Below are 24,399 nucleotides of genomic sequence, written 5' to 3'. Positions count from 1 at the left end.
TACACATATTATAAAGTCATGACATTTTAAGTATATCATAGATTTCACTGTATCAAAAACTTTAGGAATGTCAAAGTTTAATTGAACACCTTCCAGGTTGGTTAATTAGTTTGAGAACAGTCACATTTCTGGTTGAAATGAAGGTATGAATATCTTCACACACTTACGTAGCTGCAGGCACTGTGGAGAGCAAATTTGTTCCACCATTTACTTACAGTGAATTACACAAAGGATTATACAGATATACCTCTGGTACCTGATTAGTAGCCTTTTTGGTTTAATTAATATCACATTACTGACATTGGAGGTTTTCTCTAAATGCCCTGTTTCCTTTGCAAGGACTAAAACTAGTCCCAGACTGTGTAAAACAGAGATATTAACTCAGACTATGCTAACATTATCTGAATAGAACTGAACAATCTAAACTGACCTAACAAACTCAACACATATGATGGCTGATCAGACCATCTGAAACAAAGGGGAAACAATGATCAATCTGCTTGTTTCAATTTAAAGAGTTAAAATTGGATTAATCTCAAAAGATAAGAATACCTAATTTCTTTATAAATATCTCAAATTTGACAAAAAATCTAGATTTTTGCAATGTTTACCTCCCTTTATTGCAACTAAAAATGTTATGATATTCTATATATTTAAATGTTCTTACTAGCATGGAAACAAGTGTTTTTTGGTTTAACCAATAGGAAATGAGCTTGTTATGCAATCAAAGATAGATCAGCATTTTTATACAGTCCCCAATATAGGACATTTAATTCCAAAACTTAATTACACCTAAAATATACCAGGGATTAAGTAGAATGCTGATTTAACAATATTAATATATTCTTAAAGGGTTGTATGAGGGACTGAGGAGTCACAGGTGGAGGTTTCAAAATTACCCAAGAATGAAACAAATTTGCAATAAACGTCTGGTCCTATACAGTTCTAACCTGGTCTGGTAAACTGGTATTTATTTATCTATATTTATCTATCGTCTGAGATCAAACTCCCATAAAGTCAAGAAAAAAAACCAACAAATGTATAATGCATATTAATAAATATTCTTTATTTAGTAAATTTTGCACATTGCGCTCTTAACATCACACCCAGATCCTTATTACAAATGGATGTTTATTCTCTGTAAAATCTTTATATTTAGAATTTCTGTACACATTTAATGGTACAACCTTTACCACTACATTGAAGTGTCACCAAAGAGAAACAAAATAGAAACATAAAAATAGAAAAAGAATACATAAAATAAGACTCCTAAAATGTATCCCTAATATCACAGCTTGCAAAGCTTTGTTTACTGATTCCACTGTGCTCTTACCCAATGACCCTACAGAAGATCAACAACAAATAGCTAGGCTTGGTCAAAGAGGACAATTACAAGTGAGAAAGCGGCCAAGAAATGAGATGGAAAGGTGTGTTGGTGTACAAGTGCAAAAGAGAGATTGTGAGAGAGAGAGAGAGAGAGAGAGAGAGAGAGAGAGAGAGAGAGAGAGAGAGAGAGAGAGAGAGAGAGCGCAACAGAAAGTAAGAATCACGTTTACTTTAAAGGAGAAATGACTTAACAAGACACCAAATGTACTTCAGAATTATACTTTCTAAAGATGTTGCAGAAGTGGTCACGAGTGTTTTTCCCAGGGGAAGATGTTATTAGTGCAGTTAGTTGACACTGGTGGTGGCAAACCACTTTCCACAGACTGGCTTACTCCGCTCGGTGGCGCGGCAGTAGTTGGTGAATTTTTCTTTCAGGAGCTGTCGGTACTGGTGGCGGTTGTTGTAGAAGGACTGGTTTCTTTCTAAAAAAGCCTGGATTTCATCCTGTGTCAGACAATTCTCCTCATCTGAAGCCACTTCTGAATCATCCTGAATTAAGAACACAAGAGGTTACATAAGAGCCAGAATCAAACAAAAAATACAAGCTCTTTATTTTCTTTTAAAGCATAAACTATAGAGCTTTCATACAGCAGACAATTAGACTTGAGGTGTGCCAGTTCCGGGGTCCTGCCACTCTGCATATTGGCACTAGCATGGCTTACAATCATGGCTAAACAGAGCTAACAGACTTGTTCATAACAAGCCTGCTGTGAGAAATGTCTTTTTTTGGGGGTGGGGGGGGGGGGGGGCTTTTATTGCCTTTATGATAGTGACAGCCAAAGATAAACAGGAAAGGGGGGCAGAGAGAGAGGGGATGACACGCAGCAAGGACTCAGCCTCGGTATATGGGTCGCCAGCTCCACCCACGGCGCTAACCGGGCGCCCCTTTTTTTCCCAAGAATAAACTCACTTACCAGAAGTTCCATAAGACTGATGTTTGCCTCTGGAGTGCTCGCGTGAAGGCTGAGGTTCTTTTGATGTACTGTCCATGGTAACCTTAGTGCAATGCTGGCAAATGTATCGCCACATAAAGAGGAGAAGATTTCTTTGGTTCGGCAGGTGTGCGATGATGGTGGACTGTGGCCTGCTGGGTTCCCGTCTGGCATACAACCTTCACCCTTTTGTCCCTGCAGAAATGTGCATACTTTACATTTGATACACAGCCTTAAATATTCTCCATACAGCATGTGAATTCTACACGTTGTCCTCTCACCTGATTGTTGCATAAACCCTTGCCCTTCCTTTTCTTCTTTTTACTCTTGCATTGAGCATTTTCCTCAGTGTGTGGCCAGCAGTCCACACAACTGTCTGTTCCATCCTCCTCCTTGTCTTCGGCACAGTGATGAGCATTTGTGTCATCTCCTGCAGAGGGTAAACAAAAGCAGAAAAGACTAAGAATACAACAGTGCATGTCTAAAAGACCCTGAAATGGTTCCTGTTGTAAGTCCTCTGCATCTTAGAGCGGCTCAAACCAGACCTGCTTCATCATGGTTGCATATTCCCTCAGAGCAGGCAACATCAGAGCCTTCTCGAGATCCTGTCTCACTGCCCTCGATACTTGAGGAGTAGCCACAGTCACTACCGTTGCTGTGGGGGGACAAATCTGGAGAAACACATGGAAAAAAGCAATTTTTGTCATTATCTGTCTCTACCATAGTCTTGTCTTGTAACCTCCACAGACACACAGGTTTTATGGCTTGTGATGTAGTTTGCCTTGAAGTCCAGCAGAGGACACTAAAATTCACTATCAGTTTGACCTACTCCGTGCCCTATTAACCTTTCAATAAGCTAAGCTAATAAATAAAAACGGAGGACACAGGCAAAGCCATGCTGATCGGATAATCACCAACACTGAAGCGTGAGGCACAGTGTGTGGAAGTATTTTGGTTTCTACATCATACATAGCAAACACATATAGTAAGAGCCCACGTCTGTGTGCATTTTTACCCTGCTTGGCGTCATCTGGGCAGCTACAGGAACTGCTACCACTGGCGGCGACACTCTCATCGCATCTTGGCTCCTCCTCCTCCTCCTCCTCATCGTGGCTACCACAGACCTTGCAGGTGCCCTCCGCAGAGTCGAGAGAACCCTGCAACACACCAAATGGACGTAAATAAAGGCAAACAGATGTGGAGCTGCAGGTGAACACAGAGGTATTAAATAAAGCACAAGGGGATCTTCATGCCCCAGACCCTCCATGTTGGTGGAGGATTACCTCATCCAGATTTTTGTCCTTGTCCTCCACCTCCTGTTCAGATATGTCAAAGCCACACTTGTTTTTGCGTCGATTTTTTCGCTTTTGCCTCTTTTTCTCCTGTTTCAGCTCTTTGGCCCTCTCCTCCTCAGACAGCTCCTCGACAAACTGCTCTAGCCGACTGATCCCCTGCATCTTCTCCACCTCCATCTAGGGGCGTGGTAATAGATGCATTATCACACAGTCATAATGCATTTATCAATTGATTAATCAGTTTGAAATGATACTGTACACACACTGGTTTGCGTACCTCAAAACTTTTACGTAGTGCATCAATTCCCAAATGAAACAATATCTGCCAGGTCTGCTCCTCTGCTCGTAGTTTCTGCCAGATCCTGTGCAGCCGCTCATAGAGATGAATACCCAGACAAGTCAGGACTTCTTCTTGTGCAATGTCAATGGTCTTGGCATGTCTCTCTCTGCGTCTGAATGTGTTAAAAGGAACATGGCATGATAGAAAATGACTCCGAGTTCATCAATGGTGAAAGGGAAAGTAGCATTCACTGTCAAAAACCTCTTACTCATAGCCTCCTGCAAACTCAGGTTCTGCCCGGCCAAGGAGGTGAGCGATGAAGTCAGTCTCACAGCACACATGGATGTGGCGTTCGTGGGGGCAACAGCACAGTCCCTCATACAGGGCAGCACAATACCCCTTCTCTTTACTGCAGTCCAACTCCCCCACCAGGATGTTGTATGCCCTCAGCACTTTGTTCTTACAGTCAGTGCAAAACCTGCAGACAACAGTTAAATCAGTTGTTTTTAAACCTCCAACACAACGTTTACGAGAGAGGGGAAAAAGCATATTAGGAATGATGGCTGTGGTAGTCACACATTACCTGTGTTTACGCAAGTATGTCTCCAGCGTCTCTAAGAGACAAGCACTATCAATGAGGACCACCTCATCCCTGCACTCCTGAGACATCAGCTCCCACACATCCATCCAGCTTCCCCTGTAAGCAAAACAGACAACTATTATAGCCATGTAATCACAATACAGTTACCATCTCTTAAACCTGCCTTACTGGGGTTTTTTTTTTGGCCACTTGAGGTTAGCAGAAATAAGCTGTACACAACACTGACATACCCTTTGAGCCTATATGGTTAACTTCTTAGCAAACATTTCCTATTAACACCACCAGCATATGGAGCAACATCAGCATTCATTAGGAATCGTGTTTCTGGCCACCGGCCAATTTCAGTCTAATATTCACTCTTTTTTCTGCTCTGGTGTTAGTCTCCACCAAGCCCTGAGGGAAATATCTGGCTCATTAACTGCTAAATGCTCCAATGCCAGCATGTCTGACTGAGGCTGTTTGATATGAACCATTCCCAATGTCCACACTGTGGCTTAAAGCTTGCCAGTGATGCTATACGTTCCAAAGAACTGCATGAGGATTTCTAACAGAAAGAAGTATCCAAATATTTCAGCAGAAGTGGCAAGAGAAGGATATGTGGTAATGCCTTGGTTCAAATGACAGTATAATTATCAGTTTATGAAGGATTAACAGCACTTGATCTGTTTTGGTACCCAAACTTGAATACAAACTAATGCATCATCTACTGAAAGATCTTTAGTATTTACTGAAACAGAGTTTACAGTTTACACAGAGCCAGAGGTATTATAGTCTATATATCTCAGATCTACAAAATTCCCCACATGAAATAATTCTTGTTAAAAAAAAACAAAACCGCAGTCGAAAGCCGTACACATCAAAAACCTTAAATGACTACACTGAGACAGCTCTGTAAAAAGACTCAAACAGCCCACGTTGGTTTTGTCAGTCATAAATGATTACTGATTTTCCAAATTCAAGCTTACAATATGTTTGTATATATTGTCAATTATCCAGGGGAAAAAAGGAACCAAACATCAAATGGTACACAGTGATGACTACCCTAAAGCAGAGACCTTCTGGAGAAAAAGCATAACTCAGTCTTTTCTGCATGAAGGGGGACACAACTGTCCAAAGGGAAAGAAGATGCCACGTATATGTGATTCTTAAAACGGACAGTACAAACACTAACATCCTCAATCTTATTTAGGGAAACGATCGATACAACAGTTTAATGAGGAGAACAGATGAAAATAGTCATATTACTCACCCTAAAGGTTTAGGCTTGTGTGTGTCCAAGGAGTGTAACTGGCAGCGTTTGTTCTTTTTACTTTTAGGAATGGCATCGATCATGTCATTCAACTTTGACCTGTAAAATAAAAACAATGTATTAAAAAAAAACGTTTCAACTCTTAATAAAATATAATAGTGCACACTGTCCATTTGCTAGATCTGACACTAAAAAGAAAAACAAAATGACACTGTGTGTTGGTAAGATAAGTAAGAGTAGGTGCATAGTTTGCAGTTAATTTAACCTCTTGTCACATCCATGTCTTAAAGGATTTTTAAAAAGTCAGTACAGATGGACACTACTAAAGAGGACAATGGTGGGTGTACTACTGAGTAGTAGAGAGCAGTATTTTAGCCTGATGTGGCATTATCATTATAAAGTGTTCCAACACATCCAGAGATCATGTTAGTGTCACAGACTAAAATGTTGTCTCTCTCTGTTTTTTAATTACCAAAAGCACTTGTTCATATTTAATGAAATGGCTGCTCTCTCTTGATACATGGTATGATTGATTTGGCAGTAAAAATGAAAGACACACATTTCTCTGTGTCTTACCCATGGACGTAGAAGAGGGTGTAGAGCTTCTTCACGTCCGCTAAACAGGCTTTGGTGACGGAGAGCATGCCTTTGGGTTTCACTGTGAGTGGCTCCAGGGCCGGGTTCCCTGATTCCACTAAATGTGAGAAGAGGCGCTCCACACTCCGTCTGCAGCCGACGCATGGCACCAGCTGAGATAATGCACTGTACACCTCCCTGGATGTCACCATCAGGGCGATATTTAAGTCCTGCTGCTTCAACTTGGAGTGATACTAAAGGCCAAGGAATCATACGTCTGTTACTACTTGGTTGACACGTCACATGAAGATAAACTACACAATTTTTGGCTCAGTTTTGTGTTGTGTTAGGCAAAGATAAAAATGCATGGTCCACAGTGCAACATTAAAACTACTCACCTCAGAAAATTGTTTCCAATGAGACATGTTTATTTCGTGGCTGTCAACATCCATGACACTATCGGAGAATTCCATCACCATCTGGTAACGAGATACAACATACAACAGTTGCAATTGTCACTCGGCATAACCATTTCTCCTGTCACTGCTAACTTTATTAATGTGTCACTTTTTAGGCGTATGGTATCACATGATTAGGTTCAAGATCTTTTCGGTTGTTAAAGTTTATACCACTGCCACTAAAAATTATTGACACCGACTGGCTGGCAGGTGTCCATTATTTTTATGAAACATACACTATAAACAGACACCTCTAACTCGGGTTTTATCATTCTAAATGAATATACCAGTTTTAGCATAACTGTATGTCGCTATAGCAACAGTGATGATAAGGCAGATGATAAGGCTGATTTTTAGTTAAAGGCTTCGGTGCCTTTGCTTAGCTAGAGAGCCGTGAGCTCATGTACACAGCAGTTATTATATAAGTGGGAAAATAACCTCTGAGGTGTAAGACTGTAATATGTAATGTAATAATAAAACACATAATTTTCCATCATTATCAATATTGCATCTATATCTCCACAATATGTTGAAGTCAAACCTCACACTCCTAAAGAGCCACAGAAATGTGCTTATGTGTGTAAACCTTAAGCTTTCTTACCTGGATGTCTAACAGGTTGGCAAAACTAAATGTCTGACCCTCAACCAGGCTCTGGACATGAAATCAGTCAGAGAGCTGATGTGGAGTGCTAACACATGACCCAAAGAGGCTTATGGTTGAGTTAGCCACTTAGCACCTGTGATCTTCATAGACATTCTTCTCGTGGTCATGTATATAAAGAAAACGTATTTACCGTGAGGGTATCATCGATATACAGGGGGATCTGTCTAGCGAGGAACGGGTAGTCCTCTTCCCCTTCCCTGCAAACGGCTACCAGACGTGCCATGACTTCTTCCAGCTCGCCTGCAGGTGACACACCAGAGACCGACTGACCACATTGGACATCAGCACAGGCTACACCGAGCTAATGCTAATCTACTGCAGGTCATTGCGGGCTAGCTACAACATCACCTTGTCACTGAGATAAAAGCTATCGTACAGCTCGTAGAGTATTTGACACTGAAACACTACACGAGATACCGACTGCTTACTGACGTTGACGTTGACGACATATGATTGAACGTCACTCACACAGGTTCGTCTTGACCCAGATTTAACCAGCTCAGTTAGCAGGACATCCTGGGAGGGGAAATGTGTCTGATGTTTGACTTTGTAGAATCTGTTTAAAGCTAGTGTAGGCTGTTGTTTGCTAAACTTGTTGACGTGATGAAGACAGGTTTAATCACGCTAACGTCAAACTGATAGTCAGGAGAGAGCAGTAACCTGCGGCTAGCCAGTTAACGTTAGCCTGCTAGCTAACTTCATCTGCCAGTACGAATCTGGAAATTGAGGAAGCCGGTCGGTGTACTCTCATACGACTTATACCCACGGAAGTTTACAATGCGTTAACAAATAATACACATGTTGCAGCCTCGGCGTCGTGTGTTTACGCCCTGTCGATGCCTGCTAACTCGGCTAACTCACTGGTTACCGTCGCTGTCTCATAAAGCTAACGTTAGCAATCTCGAACACGGCTAATAAGTTGAGCTGGCTACTTAGCGACTGTCACTGTAACAGCGTCTCTCAGCAACGTTCACTGACCGACAACAGTCTCTCACCTCGACGACACTAAAGCACATCGAGATAAACACAGTGGGCTTTTACTTACCCGCTTCTGAAGTTCCCCTTTAAAAAAATAAACAAGTGCGACAGTGAGTCTGCTACGGTGGCGGAATCTTCATTACTGATTTGACCTTTGCCCTCTGCACGTAGTAGCTGACGTAGTAACGCGTGTGACCTCCAGGGGGCGCAGTGTATCACATGGTTTATTCTGAGAAGGAGAAAATGTCCATTCACACACACGATCCTGTTTGTTTGAAGAGAATTAAGTGAGCCGTACGGATTTCTTATTTTCTTTTATTTTCATCACTTTTATTTACATATGTTGCTGTAATATATTTGAATCCATGCACCTGGTTGAGGGTTTGGTTGCGCTGCACTGTAGTAACAAACAAGAAGGAAAATACAGCAGATGTGTACAGATGAACAGAAGAGTAAAAGCATTATAGTTCACATTAAAGGCAACATTCAGTTGCTGCATAATTTAAAAGGCCAGTTTCCCTTTTATGAAAAACTTTTTTTTTTCTCAATTTTCTGCTAACCAAATAAAAATCCCAGTAAATCAATGTAATGTAACAACGTATAAACATATCATGTACAATGGTATCTTCAGCAGTACAGATCATATCTTCTTATAACATCAACTCTTTCCAGTGTTTTTAATTTCCCCAAATTTCAATGTCACTCCAGCCCAACTAAAGTCTTCAAAATACACAAATGTAATCTTACCAGAATTTTACTGTAATATCACACAGATGTAAAACATATATCACCAAGGAATTCATGAACATGTATGACAACAAAACACACACTGCAGATAAACTGCTACAACTAAGTGTGTCCACTATGGAGTTGGTCAATCCTGTCATCAAATTTGCAAGCAAGAAGAATAACAACTGATTCCTGCTGACAGCTTGAACGAGGCAGCGTCGTTCTATTTCACCCTCACTTTTGTCCGAGACTGAGTCTGATTGTTTTTTACACCAATTCCAGGATGAGGGTACAAAGTGACAGCCTGATGTCCTTTTGCAAAACAGTAAAGCCATATCAGCTACACCAAGGCAGGTCATAAAGAACAAAGACTGAGCAACACTCCAGAGGCAGAAAGGTAAATTAGCTAAGCGGCGAGACACTGGCTCCACAAGTGTCTGACATGTGTACAAAGCAGTGTACAGGACAGAACTTCCCAACAAGAGGTTAAAAAGTACTTTGAGCCACTGTCTAACCTGGGATCTAGGCTGCATCAGATAGAGTCCCACCTGAACTCCTGCCATGTAAATGGCTACGTAACCCACCACAGAGAATATTCCCTCCTTGTTAGCATGCAGAAAGTCCTTTTCTCTGTCATTGTTGTGGATAAGGAAGGCCTTCAGCCCCGATTTCTCCAGAGTGAACTGATACAATCCACTGATCAGAAGGGCAACTACCCACGACTGACTGACTGGTAAAACAGCCAAAACCATAGAAGCCACAACTCTGACGATGGCTAGTGTGAAGAAGAAATTCCAGTGGACGCCATATTCTGTCATATGCTCATGGTAGCCGGTCATTTTGACGCTCACCAGCCTTGCCATACCAAGAACAACGAGGGGCCAGACAGACAGGAGCTGCTTTGTAATGTAAGTCACCCTGGATCCTGACATGTTCTTCCTCCGGGCCTCTGGACAGACGAGGGCATTTGCAAAGACATACGCTCCAACCCCAAAGTCCATCACCCCTGTCCCATAGGTTTCTGTTTTAGCATATCGCCTTGGGAAGACACTAAAGTCTACGGCAAGAATGCTGATGGCTGTTTTCACATTTACAAACACTCGGAAGACAGTCACAAAGGGAACCTGGTTGAATTTAACGTGACTCTGAAGGAAGGTGCTGACAGTGTCCCGTGGGTGCCGAGCAGGAGGATGGCTGTTGGTTCGGTAGATATAGCAAAACACACAGGCCGAAACAAAAGTCAGGCCCATGATGACCTGGTGGAGAACGCCGCTCAGAACGGTGCATGACAGGACGAGGGGAAGGACAAGCAGAGAGAAGTCCAGAAGCAGGTGACAGATCAGTGGAAGTGGCACTGGCAGAGTCCCTTTGGCCTGGTGGTAGAGGATCAGAATCAGTCCTCTGTTGATGAGGCATAGTGGGGTGAGAAATGAGCCCAGCGCAACCTCCTGCAGACTGGTCCCATTGAGATTACTCACAAACGCCTCCTTCAGCTCCCTCTGAGACATGGCCTGCAAACATTAAAACTCATTGTTTACTACATGAGAGAATCATGACTGTATTTAGAGACACATAAATATGAATATGCTCAACAGACACTGGACATTTAGGATACTGTCAGCAGCCACGGTGACTTTACAGGGATATGGGTACTCTTTTTGATTTAGAGTTATAAAAAGGTGATAAATACTTTAACTCTTGACATACTTATTTTCAGCCACAGCAGTACTTGTTTGTTGGCAGTGGCTTATCTGTTCAAAATAACATTATAAACTGCCCTTCGTGATGAATTGTCACTTTCCCAGAAATTAGCCTAACACATTATTTCACTAGCACTCACCACGAGCGAGGTCATCTAACGTTAGTTCCCTAGTTCACACTACGACATTTAATAACTTAGTTTTGTGTCTAGTTATCAGTACTTACCACGGGCTGGAAATGCAGGTTCGCAGAAATACCTGTTCTACAGTATATTTATTTACAGTTCCTGGAGGTCTCAACCATGATGCTACATCTACCTGAGAGCTGCTGCGGCGCTTCCGTGTTCGGTCCCATGCTGCATTCACAACAGCTCGGATTTCTGGGAACTCCTAACCTAACTGGGACTTGAGTTTCTAGCATGTTCAATAAAATATTCTGAAAAATAGTATTAGTTCTAAACTTAGTATAAACTAACCATGAATATGACGGTCAAACAGCTCCGATTTAGTATCTATTTCAGACAAGTAATACATGCAAGATGACAATTAATGTTCTCGACTTTTAGGAAAATTTGATATCATTTGATAAATATGAAGTCCTCATTTTAAGTCCAGTTAACTAGCATTAAAAAACTCGTCCTTAACCTATAAGGTTCCTAAGTACTAATAATTTCAGGGGAACAGCTGGGTCCATGAAGCGTCAGGGAGAGGGCGGGAATAGTGTGCGGTTCAGGAGTTTGGGAGGCAGTCGGACAGACAGCGGGCACGGGAAGTTGTCCTTGAGGAATTTCTTACAGCAATGGAAAATATAGAGGTTCAGGACTGTAGAGTAGAATAACCACAACCCAGCTCAAGTAGGATTTAGGAAGTGCTCACAAAAGTGTTCGGGGATAGTTTTTAGACTCGTTTCTATCGGTGAAATCAATGAGTTCTGCGGACACCCGACGTAACGTTGGAGCAAGATTCAGAAATGGAGGGGGGACGGTAAGTTAGGACACACAGGGGAACACCCGTCCACAATTCAACTGGTGGTTCAGACGTTTCCCTTTTAGGTTTATAAAATGTAAAAGTTAATGACGAGTTTACCTTGACCTGAGGTAAGTTTATCGATCTGTAAGTTACCGGTTCTCAGTTTTGATTGGTTGGTTTGTATTGTAACGTTTGTGAATAACGCCACCGTAATCCAACGTTTAATGCGCCAGATGAAAACAATGCGTGGAGTAAATGACGACAAACATAGTAAAATATCGGCATATATAGTGTTTCTACCTTGCTTGAGAAAAGGTAACAATAACTCACTGAGCAACGTGACTGAAGACTGTCAAACTGTCCTGGGCCACTTCTAAATGTGCTCGAAGTCGTCGTTATTGTAGTGATTTACAGCATATAGACATGGTTTACACAGACACACACACTGCTGTAATGTTTTGTGTCTGTATCGTAGGCTTTATATTGTGTAACAACATATAACAACATTCACTAAATCGCCAGGTTTATGAATGGAGTTTGGTTGGACTACAGCAGAAAAGGACGAGGTGACAGACAGGTGCCACAGAACTGAAGAAATCACCTCGACCATTATCTAGCTGTATATGCTTTTTGCACCTACAGTACTATAAAATCATAATAGAAAACACTGCTATAACTGAAGTCTGTTTATTGTAGTGTAGTCATGTCATTAAGACTATTTACATGGTTTAAAATAGCCTTACAGAATGATAAGATGAAGGCTACCTGCCATTGGATTAATGCTGTCAGCACAGATTTAGTACCTCAGACTGATGACAGTCCAGGCCACGTGATATTGACAGGATAAAGCAGACTTGTATTTGTGAGTCTGAAGTGATTGTGGCTGAATGAATTACATACAGTTTGAGTATTGTGGTGCTCCTGTACAAATACATGGAGCAACTGGCCATGTAAGACTGTGGTCTGTTTAAGGCTTCTAAGATAAACTGTGGTGTCAGTGAAAATAGCATCTGAGGTGAGAATTAATACTTGATTTGGTAAATGTTTGAGAGCTTTCTCAAAGGCAAGAAAATGTTGTAGGTGCTTCAGAGCTCAGGGAAGTTTGACAGATTGTATGGACTCTCTGAATGTGACATTTTGATGCATAAAATAAGAACCTGTATGCTGTATTTTCATGAGTCTGGAGCTAGTACTTGTCTCCTCATTTTGACCTTTGTCTTGTATCTAAACTCGCTGAAAATTGGCACGATCAGACTTGATGTTGTGATGACATCAGTGGTTTGGGAACGGCTGGTTTCTGGCTCTGGGAAAGCTGTGTATACGTGTAATTGTGAGAATTACTGATACAATATGCATAAAAACATAAGCCCCCTCTAACACTTTTCTATCCACAATGCATTCCTCGTTTTTACTCTCCTTTCCACCCATTGGTGTTTACTTGACAGTTTACAGTTTAAACACAATATCCTTGCTGTGTGTGTTGTTTGCCTCACATTTTGCCTTTCACATAGGTGAAAGGATTCGTCCAGAGAGTCCATTCTCCTCACCCGTCCCTGAATGACTCACTGGAGGGAGAACTTCAGGACTTCCTCACTGATGAAGACCAACTTCACACTTATGACGACCTCACCAAAGTCAACCCAGTGACCCCAACAACAGGTAACAAACAGGACTGTAATGTCCCTGGGGCCTCTAGAGTCTCTAAATCACTGGATGAAAAAACATGATGTGTAATGAGGCTTGTTCTAGCTAAGTGGCACTTCAGTAAGTTCACATTTTGGATAGATTTGATCAACAAAGCACCCCTTCCACTTAGTATGATGGCATGAATCTTGAAAACACCACTGTTGAATGTCAGTGAGTGTTTGATATGTTGCATAAACTTTGTCTTTATTTACAAATACACAGCCGGTGTGACGCAATGTTTTCCAGCTCATGTCACCTTGGATCTCAGTATTTGCTGTGTATTATTTAACCACGTCAGGATAAAATCTGCAGGCATGATAAAATAAATGCAAGCATGAATGATTGCTGCGCTACCAAAATGCTGCAGTTCACACAGTGATAGGGAACTTGTGTCACCAAGGGCATGATTTTCTTTACTGGCAGAGGCATGCCTCCCAAAAACCAATGATTCTTGTATTTCTTACATTTTTACAGAAGCCGCTAACGGCCGTACTTGCATTTAATGCCGTTATCTCGAGATCACGAGTTAATTTAATATCTCGTGATCTTGAGATAATTACATAACACGTGTTCGTGAAAACAAAAGGCAGATTTCTCAAGAAAACAAGATAATTTATCACAAACGACTTTTGTTTTCTCGTAGTGTCTGCCTCATTTGATTTCAGTCTTCAAGATCACTGTATGACTGTGGGGAAGGACTGAACTGAAAAGAGTTGTTACCAGAATGTACATCTGACAGTTAATTTAAGTTATTACTTTCCTTGCAACATGATGCAGTACTGACAAAACATATCAGGAGAAGACTGAGATTTATTAAAGGATCAAAGACTCTTTTCGTGCAGTTTTACCTGGCGTATGAAGATAAATATTAACTGGCATGTTGCATGTCATTCCTCCATGTACTGGCCATTATATTGAACCACTGCTACATCTATAATACACCATCTATGGCACTCCTGATTAGGGATGTACAGATCCGGTATATCAGTGATGAAGGCATTTTTTAACTGATCGGTATCGACTATATTGAGCTTTATTGACCGATCTATTGCTGTCACACAGCTGTTTTTTCTCACAATGCTCTGCTCAGAGGACAGACAGCTGTAGAGAACCAATACAACCACATTCAAGTGCAACAAAAGCTCTGCATACAAAAAGCCAGGATAAGGCTGCACCAAAGCAACAAACACTGGAGAGAGAAACTCCCTACAGACAGCAACAAGACCAAAAAGATTACAGTTTTTTATAGTTTATTGTGTAAAAAGAATGATAAGTAAACATTAAGGAACAGCTTCAATGTGTGCATTTTTTTCTCAATGCAATGTAGAGCTATTTTAATGTTAAGTATATACATTGGATTGATTTTAATAACTTCATTGCACCTGAATGGAGTGTGTGCTGTGCACCTGTATTATCCAAAAAAACATTGGATCAGGACTAGGTATCGGTAGATACTCAATATTAAATGACTCGGATCGGATTGGGGGTTAAAAAAACTTGACCAGGACATCCCTACTCTGATCTCTGATGAACATTATAAGTAATAAGAGGAATGTTCTGTTTTTTCGTAATAACTAACTTGTGATCTCGATAATTGCTTTAAAAAAAAGGTTAGTAGCAACTAAGGCAGTTCTCAGCTCCTCTACAGTAGTAGAGTACACTAGTACAGTAGATAAATATTAAGCATAATACTTAATTGTGTCGATGTGCAACATTTATCATCAGTCATTTTTACTCATTTGCATTATGTAAGAAAACGAGTTTGTCATTGATACTCTGTAAAAGGTTTTAGTTTATATTTCAAGGTGGTTTTAGATTCAGCATGTGGGGAGAAAACATAACAGTACAGCTCATTAACAGCAGAGGTCAGGATAACTACATGGAATTGCTGTTGGATATTTTCTTTTAAAGACAAATATATCTTTACCATTGTAATGCTGCTGTCTTCTCTGGTGTTTTGTGTTCCTGCCTCTGTAAAATCTGTAAAATATTGCCTTGCCTGTTAATGTCTAATGATATTTAATGTTTTCCTCCGGTAGTGCTGAAATGCCTGCAGGCCAGGTACAGTGTGAAGGTGTTTTACACCCATGCTGGCTGCACATTAGTGGCTCTTAACCCCTTCCAGCCAATCCCAGACCTCTACTCCCTGGATGTGATGAAGGAGTATCACTGCGCTCCTCAGCCCAAGGTATAAAGTCACAGCTGCGTCTCACTGTAATTCCACTAACTGTAAGAGTTTGAGTTGGCTTGACTTTTTCAAAGAGCCGTTGCCAGATTAAAGTACTAATGCAGACCTTTAAAAATGACCCAACTGGTACCGCCAGTGTGTCAACAAGTCAACAACGATCAATATTTCATCAGTATATGTGATGTTTAGTTCTAAAGTGCATCAGCCGTGCTGCTTTGTGGTCACTTCAAACATAAATCCTCCAGTTCCTCATCTGCCTACTTTTGTACACAACAGCTTCAAAGCTTAAACCCTGGAACCTCTTGAAGGCACTGACAGCTCTGCCTGAATGACCAGCATCTTAAGAGGTCTGTATATTTTTGTCAACAGGAGTTCAAACCACATATCTTTATTGTGGCGGAAGAAGCATACAGGAATGTTCGGGGCCAGCTGGAGCCAGTGAACCAATCCTTGGTGGTCAGCGGTGAGAGCGGTGCAGGAAAGGTAAGCCAACACAAAGAATAAACATAACCAACAACATCATTCAGGGGCTCAGAGGTTCTTTTTTACAGTGCCACAGAGTTGACTGCACTTTCTGAAGTGTTTGTCTGTTATCACAGTTAAACCAACTGTGTTTGTTGGTCAAACCAAAAAAGTAATTTAAAGAAATAATTTCATAGTAATTTGTAATTCATTTATCTTTTCGTAGCCTTTTTATTAATTAGTTTGTTGAAATGTGAGGATTTTCTGCTTTGAATATTGGAGATCTTTGAGGTCAACAAGCGATTTTAAAATGTCACGTTGTCACTACGGGCTGGCTCATTCTGACATTTTTATATAATAAACATCTAATAATAAAAATAGTCTAGAGAGTGATCAGTAAAGAGAATAATCCACAGTGGCAGCCTTAAACATAGGTGATCTCTGTGAATTGGGTCCCATGATTAGCAGAAACGATCTTTAGTGGACCAGTGATTTGTTTCTTTATAGACATGGACATCTCGATGCCTGATGAAATACTACGCCACTGTGGCGGCCTCCTCCTCCGTGGTGAAGAGTCAGAACACGGTGGAGAGGATAGAAAGGAGGGTGCTGGACTCCAACCCCATCATGGAAGCTTTCGGTGAGACAAGTGATTGCTGGTGTCTCGTTAATGTGAAAATAACCATTGCACACAGTCACTCAGCCAACACTTTCCCTCCACGTAGGTAACGCCTGTACGCTACGGAACAACAACAGCAGTCGCTTTGGAAAGTACATCCAGCTCCAGCTAGACAGGTACTGAGCCTGCAGCACTTTATGTATGTACAGTAGTATAAGTTGCTGGTCACTTGTGTCTGTTCAACATGTTATTTTTACATGAAGGTGTCAGCTGTTAGTGGGGGCGTCGGTGCAGACATATTTGCTGGAGAAGACCAGGGTGGCCTGCCCACCGGATAATGAGAGGAACTTCCACATCTTTTACCAGGTGAGGTAACAGGGCTGCACCAAACCTTGTGTGCTCCTCTGGTGTTGTAGTTCAATATGAACACATTCACATGTAACTCAGATGTAAATACTGAGAGCATACTGTTTTTCAGATGATGAAAGGGGCCACAGATGAGCAGAGGAAAGAGTGGAAGATGCCACGTGGCCAACGTTTTACGTGGCTGCCAAAATCTGAAAAAACACTTGAGGGTTGGTCTTTATTTTTCATGTTTATTAAGGCATTTTGTTGTTTTTTATTATATATAGGTTTGTGCTTCTTATATGTAACTTCTCTGTTCATTTAATGTTTCAGAGGATTGTTTCCATGAGACTGTCGAGGCAATGGTTCATCTGGGCATTAATGCAGAAAGACAGAGGCAAATATTCAGGGTAAGGTGTTCATCATTGGTAACATTTTACTTTATCCCCGCTCTTTAGCATTTATAAACATTTAATAACTAGTTACGCTATAATCTTGTTATAAGTACATATACTGACATTTGTTTTTACATTTATCAACGTAAATGTTCTAGCTTCTCCTATAAAGACATACATGATATTATTATAACTGTTTTACTACATTGGCATTTATTATCATATCATATTATTTACAAATACCTTAATAATACATTATATCTGCTTACAACTGCATTATGATGTGTTATAAACTGTTTATTAAATGTGTATACACTGCTTGTAAATGCTAAATGCTAATCATTGTATTTTTTGGTGCATTGGATCTTTCTCTCTCTGCAAGCATGGAATTAAATGTCTCTGTTGTAATGTATTACAGATATTAGCAGGGATTCTGCAGTTGGGAAATGTGAATTTCTCCTCTTCAGCGGATGAATCACAACTTTGTAACCTAGATGAACAATCCAAAGGTATTGGATGTGATTATGTTTAAGATATTGAATCTTTCATCTTATCAATTCCTTCCAGTTACTGAGTGCTTTAAATGTCCATTGTTAGAAACACCAGTAATATGATGCTCAGGGATTTATCTTGAAAGATCTCCCTGCTCCCTGACAATAACTAGCAACAAACATAGATAACTCCTGCCTGTGCTTTAGACTTTTCACAGAGAGCTGCTGAGCTGCTGTGTGTCCCTGCCGAGGAGCTTCAGACGTGTTTAAGAGTGAGGACGTTAAAGGCGGGGAAGCAGAGTGTGCTCAAGCCCTGTCCCCAGGCCGAGTGCAGCATGAGGAGAGACTGCCTGGCAAAGGTCATCTATGCCCAGTAAGAATGAGGGTTTGATCATCAAAAAACACAGCAGAATGTGATAATGCTATGTGGAAAGTGCTGATCATGCACTTGCATAGTTTGATTTTGTCCCAGTTGTCACCAAACATTAAAAAGTGAAACCCTTTTGTCTTTTTGTTTACAGTAAACAATGAGGAAGATATGTCTGTCGGTTTATATTTGGAGTAAGTGTGTCACTTTTTTCCAACAGATTATTTGAATGGCTGGTAACATTCATCAACAACAGCATATGTGCAGACGAATCCATGTGGTGCAACTTCATAGGTGAAAGCATTATTGTCTCTTACGTCATTGAATACACGTTTGTCATTTTTGCTCCAGTTCCTTTTCATAAGCTCACGCAGTCCTCTCCTCCCTGTGATCTCCAGGAGTTCTAGATGTGTACGGCTTCGAGTGCTTCCACATCAATAACCTGGAGCAGCTGTGCATCAACTACGCCAATGAGAAACTGCAGCAGCACTTTGTGGCCCATTATCTCCGAGCTCAGCAGGTAGCGTCCATCACTTTTCTGTTTTCATTCAGAGATCTCAGCAGTTTCTGTGGTAATCTGCTTAATGTGGCGATGTCCAGGCCTCCGACATTCAGGATGCTTCTTCAGTCAGAATCTGTGTTGATGAAAAACAGACCTTTTGTACTTGTAAATATTTATGTTTATCTGTGCTTCTACCAGGAGGAATATGTGTCAGAGGGGTTGCAGTGGTCTTTTGTCAAATACCAAGACAACCAGAGCTGTCTGGATCTTATAGAGGGAAGTCCTGTCAGTGTGTTTTCTCTTCTTAATGAGGTATGCTTTTTTTTTTTTTATTATGAATTATTATACTCATTTTGTAATGCTAAAAATAACAAAGACAATATACAGCTTGTATAACTTACACAACCATAACAATACAAAAGCAAAACAAGCAAGCATTTTACTGTTTAATATGTACATTGATTTATTATGAAGTGCATGTGTACAACTTTTTACATACCTGTCCTATAGGAGAGTCGTCTTAATCGAGTCTCAGACACAAAGACATTCAGAACTCGTTTGGAGAAAGAGCTCTGTGGTAACGCCAACATCAGCTGGGACAAGTTCAGCAAGGAGCCACACTTCACTGTGGCCCATTACGCTGGCAAAGTCAACTACCAGATACAGGGCATGGTGGAGAAGAACAAGGTGTGTAATGAAAGCCTTTAAATTGTGTTCAGAACGTTGGCAATCAATCTCATCTCCTACTGGATTTGGTTTTTCAGGACCCAGTGCCACCAGAGCTCATCAGCCTGCTTCAGAAGTCTGACAACCCCCTGCTTCACCAGATCTTCACTGATAAGGAAACTGAGAACCCAACTAACAAGGGCCTCAGTAAAGTCACTGTGGTCTCCAAGTTCAAGGTGGGAATCAACTAAAGCCTTTATTAGCTGGTTGGGGGCTGTAGAGCTCCTCATGGGAGGGTTAAGTCATGGCACTGATGATGTTAATGTCTGATTGTAGAACTCTCTGGAAAGCCTGATGAGGATCCTCCACACCACAACTCCTCACTACACTCGCTGCATCAAACCGAACCCAGACTGCAAGCCGCTGACCTTCCAGAAGGAGGAGGTAGATGTTCTGCTGTTCTCCTCTCCAGCAGTACCACAATTATTTCTTTCTTCACTAAAGGAAAGGTTTTATATGGGTCTTTCCTGTCTGCTGCCAGGTTATCATGCAGTTGGAGGCCTGTGGGATTGTGGAGACTATTCATATTAGTGCTGCTGGCTTTCCAATAAGGTGAAACATTTTTCCTTTTTCGTCTACTTTTAATCTTAATGTATTGATTTGTTTCTCTTGGACTTAAGGTTGACTTGTCATTTCTGTTTTATAGAATTCCTTTCAAAGACTTCATGCAACGTTATGGACTGATTGAAAAATATTCAAATTCCATGTCAGGTAGTTGTTGCGTTGGTAAGTACAGTTTGTTGTGGGATCCACTTTAAGTAAATTTTGCATATGTATAAAAACAAGACTTTCTAACAAAATTCGCAACTTCTTATGAACTTTCCTGGTAAATGCATGACTTCTGACTATCAGAGCTTGCTTTGCATGTTGTGTCGTGTTTTTCTACTAATTCTTGATCATATCACGCCTCATCTTAACCCACTGTTCAGTTGCTTTTATCAATGCTAGGGGCTCTATGTATGACAGTGTTGGTTCATCTGTCGGTTGGTCGGCCCATCCGCCACTTTGGTCCAGACTGGAATATGTAAACAACTACTGGATGGATTGTGTACAGACATTCATGGTCCACAGAGGATGAATCTGACTTTGGTGTTATAAAATGACAAAAACATAATCATGTGAATTTTGTCATTGTGAGCAGTTTAGCTGCTGACTTTAGCATTTGATCCGAAGCAGCAGGGTGCCTTAAGATGGCCTCATAGAGCTGCTAGCATGGCAGTAAACTCTTAGTCTTGTACGAGTGTTCAAGGATCCTGCTCACTAATGAATACTGAATTCTGCTATATATAGTCAGGTGTTAAAGAGACATTGAATTTGCAGTAATCATATCAATGTCTGTGGAAACTGTGCTGTTGATTCTAATGGATTTATCCGTGCTCTCATGCTTACCCACTGAACAGATCGTACCTCACCTGACTGTCATGCTTTCAAACAAACACTATGTGGTAAAACGGCTCTGCCTTTACTTGAATTATGTCTCTAGAGCTTCACTCCAATTCCTCTTTGTCTTAGATGTGGAGACTGACAGCAACGGGATTCTTCGGCAAGAGGTAGAGAAGCTCCTGAGTGTCGTGTTACATAAGGCGTTTGACCTTGACAGTGAAAAACACAACTCATGGGTTCACTGCGGAAGGACTAAAGTTTTTCTCACCCAGTCGATGGTCAGTCTTTAAATACACAGGCATCCTCGCACATGATTTAAATCTGGTCATATTGTACTTAACTAAAGTTACTTATCAGGCCTTATCAGGGCTCCGGTCTTTTTGGGAGTACTGACCTGCCTGGCTGTTGTCTCACAGTTAGATTTGCTGGAGGATCAGAGGAAGAAGATCCTTTCTCGGTGTGCCTTTTCCATTCAGTGTTGCTGGCTGCGGTACCAACAACGCAGACGCCACGCCCGCCAGCAGGCTGCTACTCTGATCCAAGCAGGTAAACTCTTAATGCCTTGACCAGGTACCGCTAAGTGGAACCAGAAGAGCTCTCTGGCCCGGCTCCCACTGTGTGAGTCTGTTGACTGTGACCTCACTGTCTGGCCAACAGAAACCAGCTGGCAGTCTGTACACACTGTTTATCCCTTCAGCAGAAACAGAAGCTACCACACATAGAAGCTCATCTGATTAACTGTTAATGACAGATGTTCTTTTGATACTTCCTTCTCAGTGGGAGTACATACACATTTCTTTCCACAATGCACAGATTGAGCTTACAGAATGAATAGCGTGGTTATATGTTAATGAGTTTTATGCCTCCTGCAGCGGTGCGGTCCTGGCTGGTCAGGAGGAAGGTCCAGAAATGGAACAGAGCCGCTGCAGTCATCCAGAGCACCTGGAGGAAGTGGAGGGTGAGATTTGGAATCGGAGATCGGTCCTAATAATGCAGCTCAATGTTGTCTTATTTAATGCATCTTTCTATTGACTTTAAAGGGGAACACCACCGACTTAATGCATCAAAGTATGTTTACAGGTGTTGTGGAGTACCACTGCATATGTAAAGCCTTTTTGGCTCCATAGGGAGCTGTGCAAAATCTGATAAAATTGCCTCAAGGGATGTCACATCAGTCAACTGTAGTTGGGTTAGCTGTAGAAGACTACAAGTTTGAAAATGAAAGAAATCTAGGGGTGTGAACTTACCAGACGTCTGTAGCTCACTCATCTCTGCCTCGTGGCACGAGGCTACATTAGCCGCTACTAGCATAACACATTTAAATCTCCAACCAAACTGTCTGTGGTTAAGTTGTATTGTGGGTAGTGTAGGCCCGGTTTTGACCATAAAGAAGAATATAAAATATAAAAGGTTCTGCTGTGCCTGGTAAATCAATGTATCCTTTTTGTGGCAGGCACTATTGAAATCCTTGGCCGAGGCCGAACTGGATGACGCGAAGGACCTTGTGGAAGAGGACGTGTCAGCATTAAACCCTGTTATCAGGGAGCGGGGCTCTGTGCAGCTCGCCAACATCCAGGAACCTGTCACGGTTCGAGGATGGCCCATGGGCCTGGCTCTGGCCTCCGCCCCATCCATCACCATGTCTCTGACAGCCACAGGCTTCCAGAAGATGATGTCTGTGATGGCCTCCCTCAACCTGCCCTCCAGGAGAGCGGAGTATAAAGTGGAGACCAACCAGTACACAAAGGGGCTCGCCTCCATACGGGCTCAACCTAAGGTGAGGGCACAGCCACGCAAGTTCTGTTAAATCTTAAGTTTTCATCATCTGGATGATTTTAATGATTGGTCATTTGAGATTCAATTTTTCTTTTCTACTCAGGGATCTGTAAAGATGCACTATCAGCGATCTCCACTCCTCTATGCTGACAGGCAGCCAGACATGAAGACTGATGTGACCGGGTTCAACGAGATCCTGCTAGAGAAAACTTTGTAAGAGTTCCCTCTCTGCAGAACACTGAAGACTGATTTCATGGACACAGATCGGGTACAGTCGGGCACAGAGGTGCTTTTGCAGTGAAGCAGCTGCTCTTCCATAATCTGACACAAAGGGAACACATCTGGTATTTAAGCCGAGTGTATTTGTGTTAAAAGTGATCATTTACAGCTTAAATTTACTTTTTTAAGAATGCCAAAGTTTATCTCACTCTGTTATACAAGGGTGCAAAAAACTGCAAAGCCTGCACTCTTGCGTAATAATATTTCATAATGCAGTCTGCTGTGAACCAGACCATCTTATGAAAAATCCTCTTTCAGGTCACAGGGACTAATTCAGAATTTCAGTCAGTAGACTGCAGAATCACAGACCTTCCACATCTGGATAATGCAGAGACGATCTTGAGTTGTGATCATGATGATGTCATTGCAGGACAAGACAGTAATTTTTAAATGAGACCTGGAATTTTATGGCACAATCCCAGCACCTTTAAACAGAGGACTGCAGGTTTTTGCCCCATTGTTGCCTCTTTGGAACGTCTGACAGTTGATCAAAGTATTGGGCCTTTGACTTGTGCCTTTCTTAAAATCTACACGCAAATCACAAATGGGATGTTAGTATATGTATTTATTTATGGGTGACTATTTACGTGTGCTTCCATAGATTTATTGTGGGTGTGAAAAACATCGGTGATTCAGGTGCACATATGATTGCAGATGTCAGCCCAACATCCTGCATTTATTCTCAGTGTGATTTATGTGGGGGGGGGATTAATTAAGCAAATATTGCACATGTAAAGCACATATTGCACATTAAAACCACACAGTAACAGACTGACACATTACTCATGTGAAACAGGAAAAGGATGAACCCAGGTTTATTCAAATTGCTGCTCTTTTCTTGATAAAGGTTTGACTGAACCACTTCCTATGTGGACTCTAATCTGCTGCATTCCAAAGCATCAATGTTAGTACTGTATAACATACCAAAGTCTTTTTTACACTAGTGCTTTCTGTGGAAGAACAATTGTGTTATTATACCCAACAGGTTTTATTATAGTCATCATTTTAATATTCAAAACATCTTTTTGCTATCATGTTATAAAATATTGTAATTAATGTAACACTGTTTATCATCCTAGCTCCTGATCCAACACTATTACCTACAGGGACAGCATATAGTACATCTTCATTTGCTCACTAATTATTCCTTTTTTAACCTTTTCAGCTTAAATTCTCTTTAATGTGTCTGAGTCATTATGACAGTCGAATTGGAAATTCACTATATCGGTGGTAGCGAGGGATCAATGCACAACAACTTGAATTTTGTTCATATTTAAATGTTTTGTGGAAATAAATGTCTGTTATTAAATTTTTTAGGTAGTTTTCCTTTCACCTAAACTTTTTACATGTGGTCAGCCAGTTC

General features: G+C 41.2%; 3 protein-coding genes across 4 annotated transcripts; 1 reads left to right on the top strand and 2 right to left on the bottom strand.

The window, feature by feature from the left end:
* Nucleotides 1-1,042: 1,042 nt before the first annotated feature.
* On the bottom strand, nucleotides 1,043-8,592 carry ggnbp2 (gametogenetin binding protein 2). Of its 2 annotated transcripts, XM_051401810.1 has the most exons (14): nucleotides 8,487-8,592; nucleotides 7,572-7,681; nucleotides 6,718-6,798; nucleotides 6,320-6,573; nucleotides 5,744-5,842; nucleotides 4,477-4,590; nucleotides 4,162-4,371; nucleotides 3,891-4,065; nucleotides 3,602-3,790; nucleotides 3,334-3,475; nucleotides 2,864-2,989; nucleotides 2,600-2,748; nucleotides 2,301-2,513; nucleotides 1,043-1,875 (listed from the first exon to the last, which is right to left on the bottom strand). In XM_051401810.1, exons 2-14 carry the CDS (start codon nucleotides 7,662-7,664, stop codon nucleotides 1,672-1,674), a joined length of 2,049 nt encoding a protein of 682 aa, XP_051257770.1. In that variant the 5' UTR covers nucleotides 7,665-7,681; nucleotides 8,487-8,592; the 3' UTR covers nucleotides 1,043-1,671. The 2 variants fall into 2 exon arrangements, with proteins under 2 accessions (XP_051257770.1, XP_051257771.1); XM_051401811.1 differs by lacking the exon at nucleotides 7,572-7,681 and having other exon boundaries at nucleotides 8,487-8,572.
* A 126-nt stretch (nucleotides 8,593-8,718) lies between these two features.
* On the bottom strand, nucleotides 8,719-11,216 carry pigw (phosphatidylinositol glycan anchor biosynthesis, class W). The gene is made up of 2 exons (XM_051402058.1): nucleotides 11,075-11,216; nucleotides 8,719-10,659 (listed from the first exon to the last, which is right to left on the bottom strand). The coding sequence occupies exon 2, from the start codon at nucleotides 10,654-10,656 to the stop codon at nucleotides 9,163-9,165; it is 1,494 nt and encodes a 497-aa protein (XP_051258018.1). The 5' UTR covers nucleotides 10,657-10,659; nucleotides 11,075-11,216; the 3' UTR covers nucleotides 8,719-9,162.
* Nucleotides 11,217-11,576: 360 nt separating this feature from the next.
* LOC127363657 (unconventional myosin-XIX) lies at nucleotides 11,577-24,345 on the top strand. Its single transcript, XM_051400399.1, has 24 exons — nucleotides 11,577-11,832; nucleotides 13,329-13,476; nucleotides 15,543-15,691; nucleotides 16,061-16,174; nucleotides 16,661-16,793; nucleotides 16,879-16,948; nucleotides 17,036-17,138; nucleotides 17,251-17,347; nucleotides 17,451-17,527; nucleotides 17,931-18,021; nucleotides 18,211-18,376; nucleotides 18,591-18,664; nucleotides 18,769-18,890; nucleotides 19,071-19,184; nucleotides 19,383-19,559; nucleotides 19,637-19,774; nucleotides 19,875-19,982; nucleotides 20,080-20,150; nucleotides 20,245-20,324; nucleotides 21,111-21,259; nucleotides 21,398-21,527; nucleotides 21,854-21,939; nucleotides 22,435-22,758; nucleotides 22,861-24,345. The coding sequence occupies exons 1-24, from the start codon at nucleotides 11,773-11,775 to the stop codon at nucleotides 22,972-22,974; spliced, it is 2,895 nt and encodes a 964-aa protein (XP_051256359.1). The 5' UTR covers nucleotides 11,577-11,772; the 3' UTR covers nucleotides 22,975-24,345.
* Nucleotides 24,346-24,399: the final 54 nt, after the last annotated feature.

This window comes from Dicentrarchus labrax, unplaced genomic scaffold (genome assembly GCF_905237075.1).
Source record: "Dicentrarchus labrax unplaced genomic scaffold, dlabrax2021, whole genome shotgun sequence".
Classification (NCBI taxonomy): Eukaryota; Metazoa; Chordata; class Actinopteri; family Moronidae; genus Dicentrarchus; species Dicentrarchus labrax.
The sequence above is the reverse complement of the archived record's forward strand: the minus strand, read 5'-3'. Positions and strand labels throughout refer to the sequence as shown.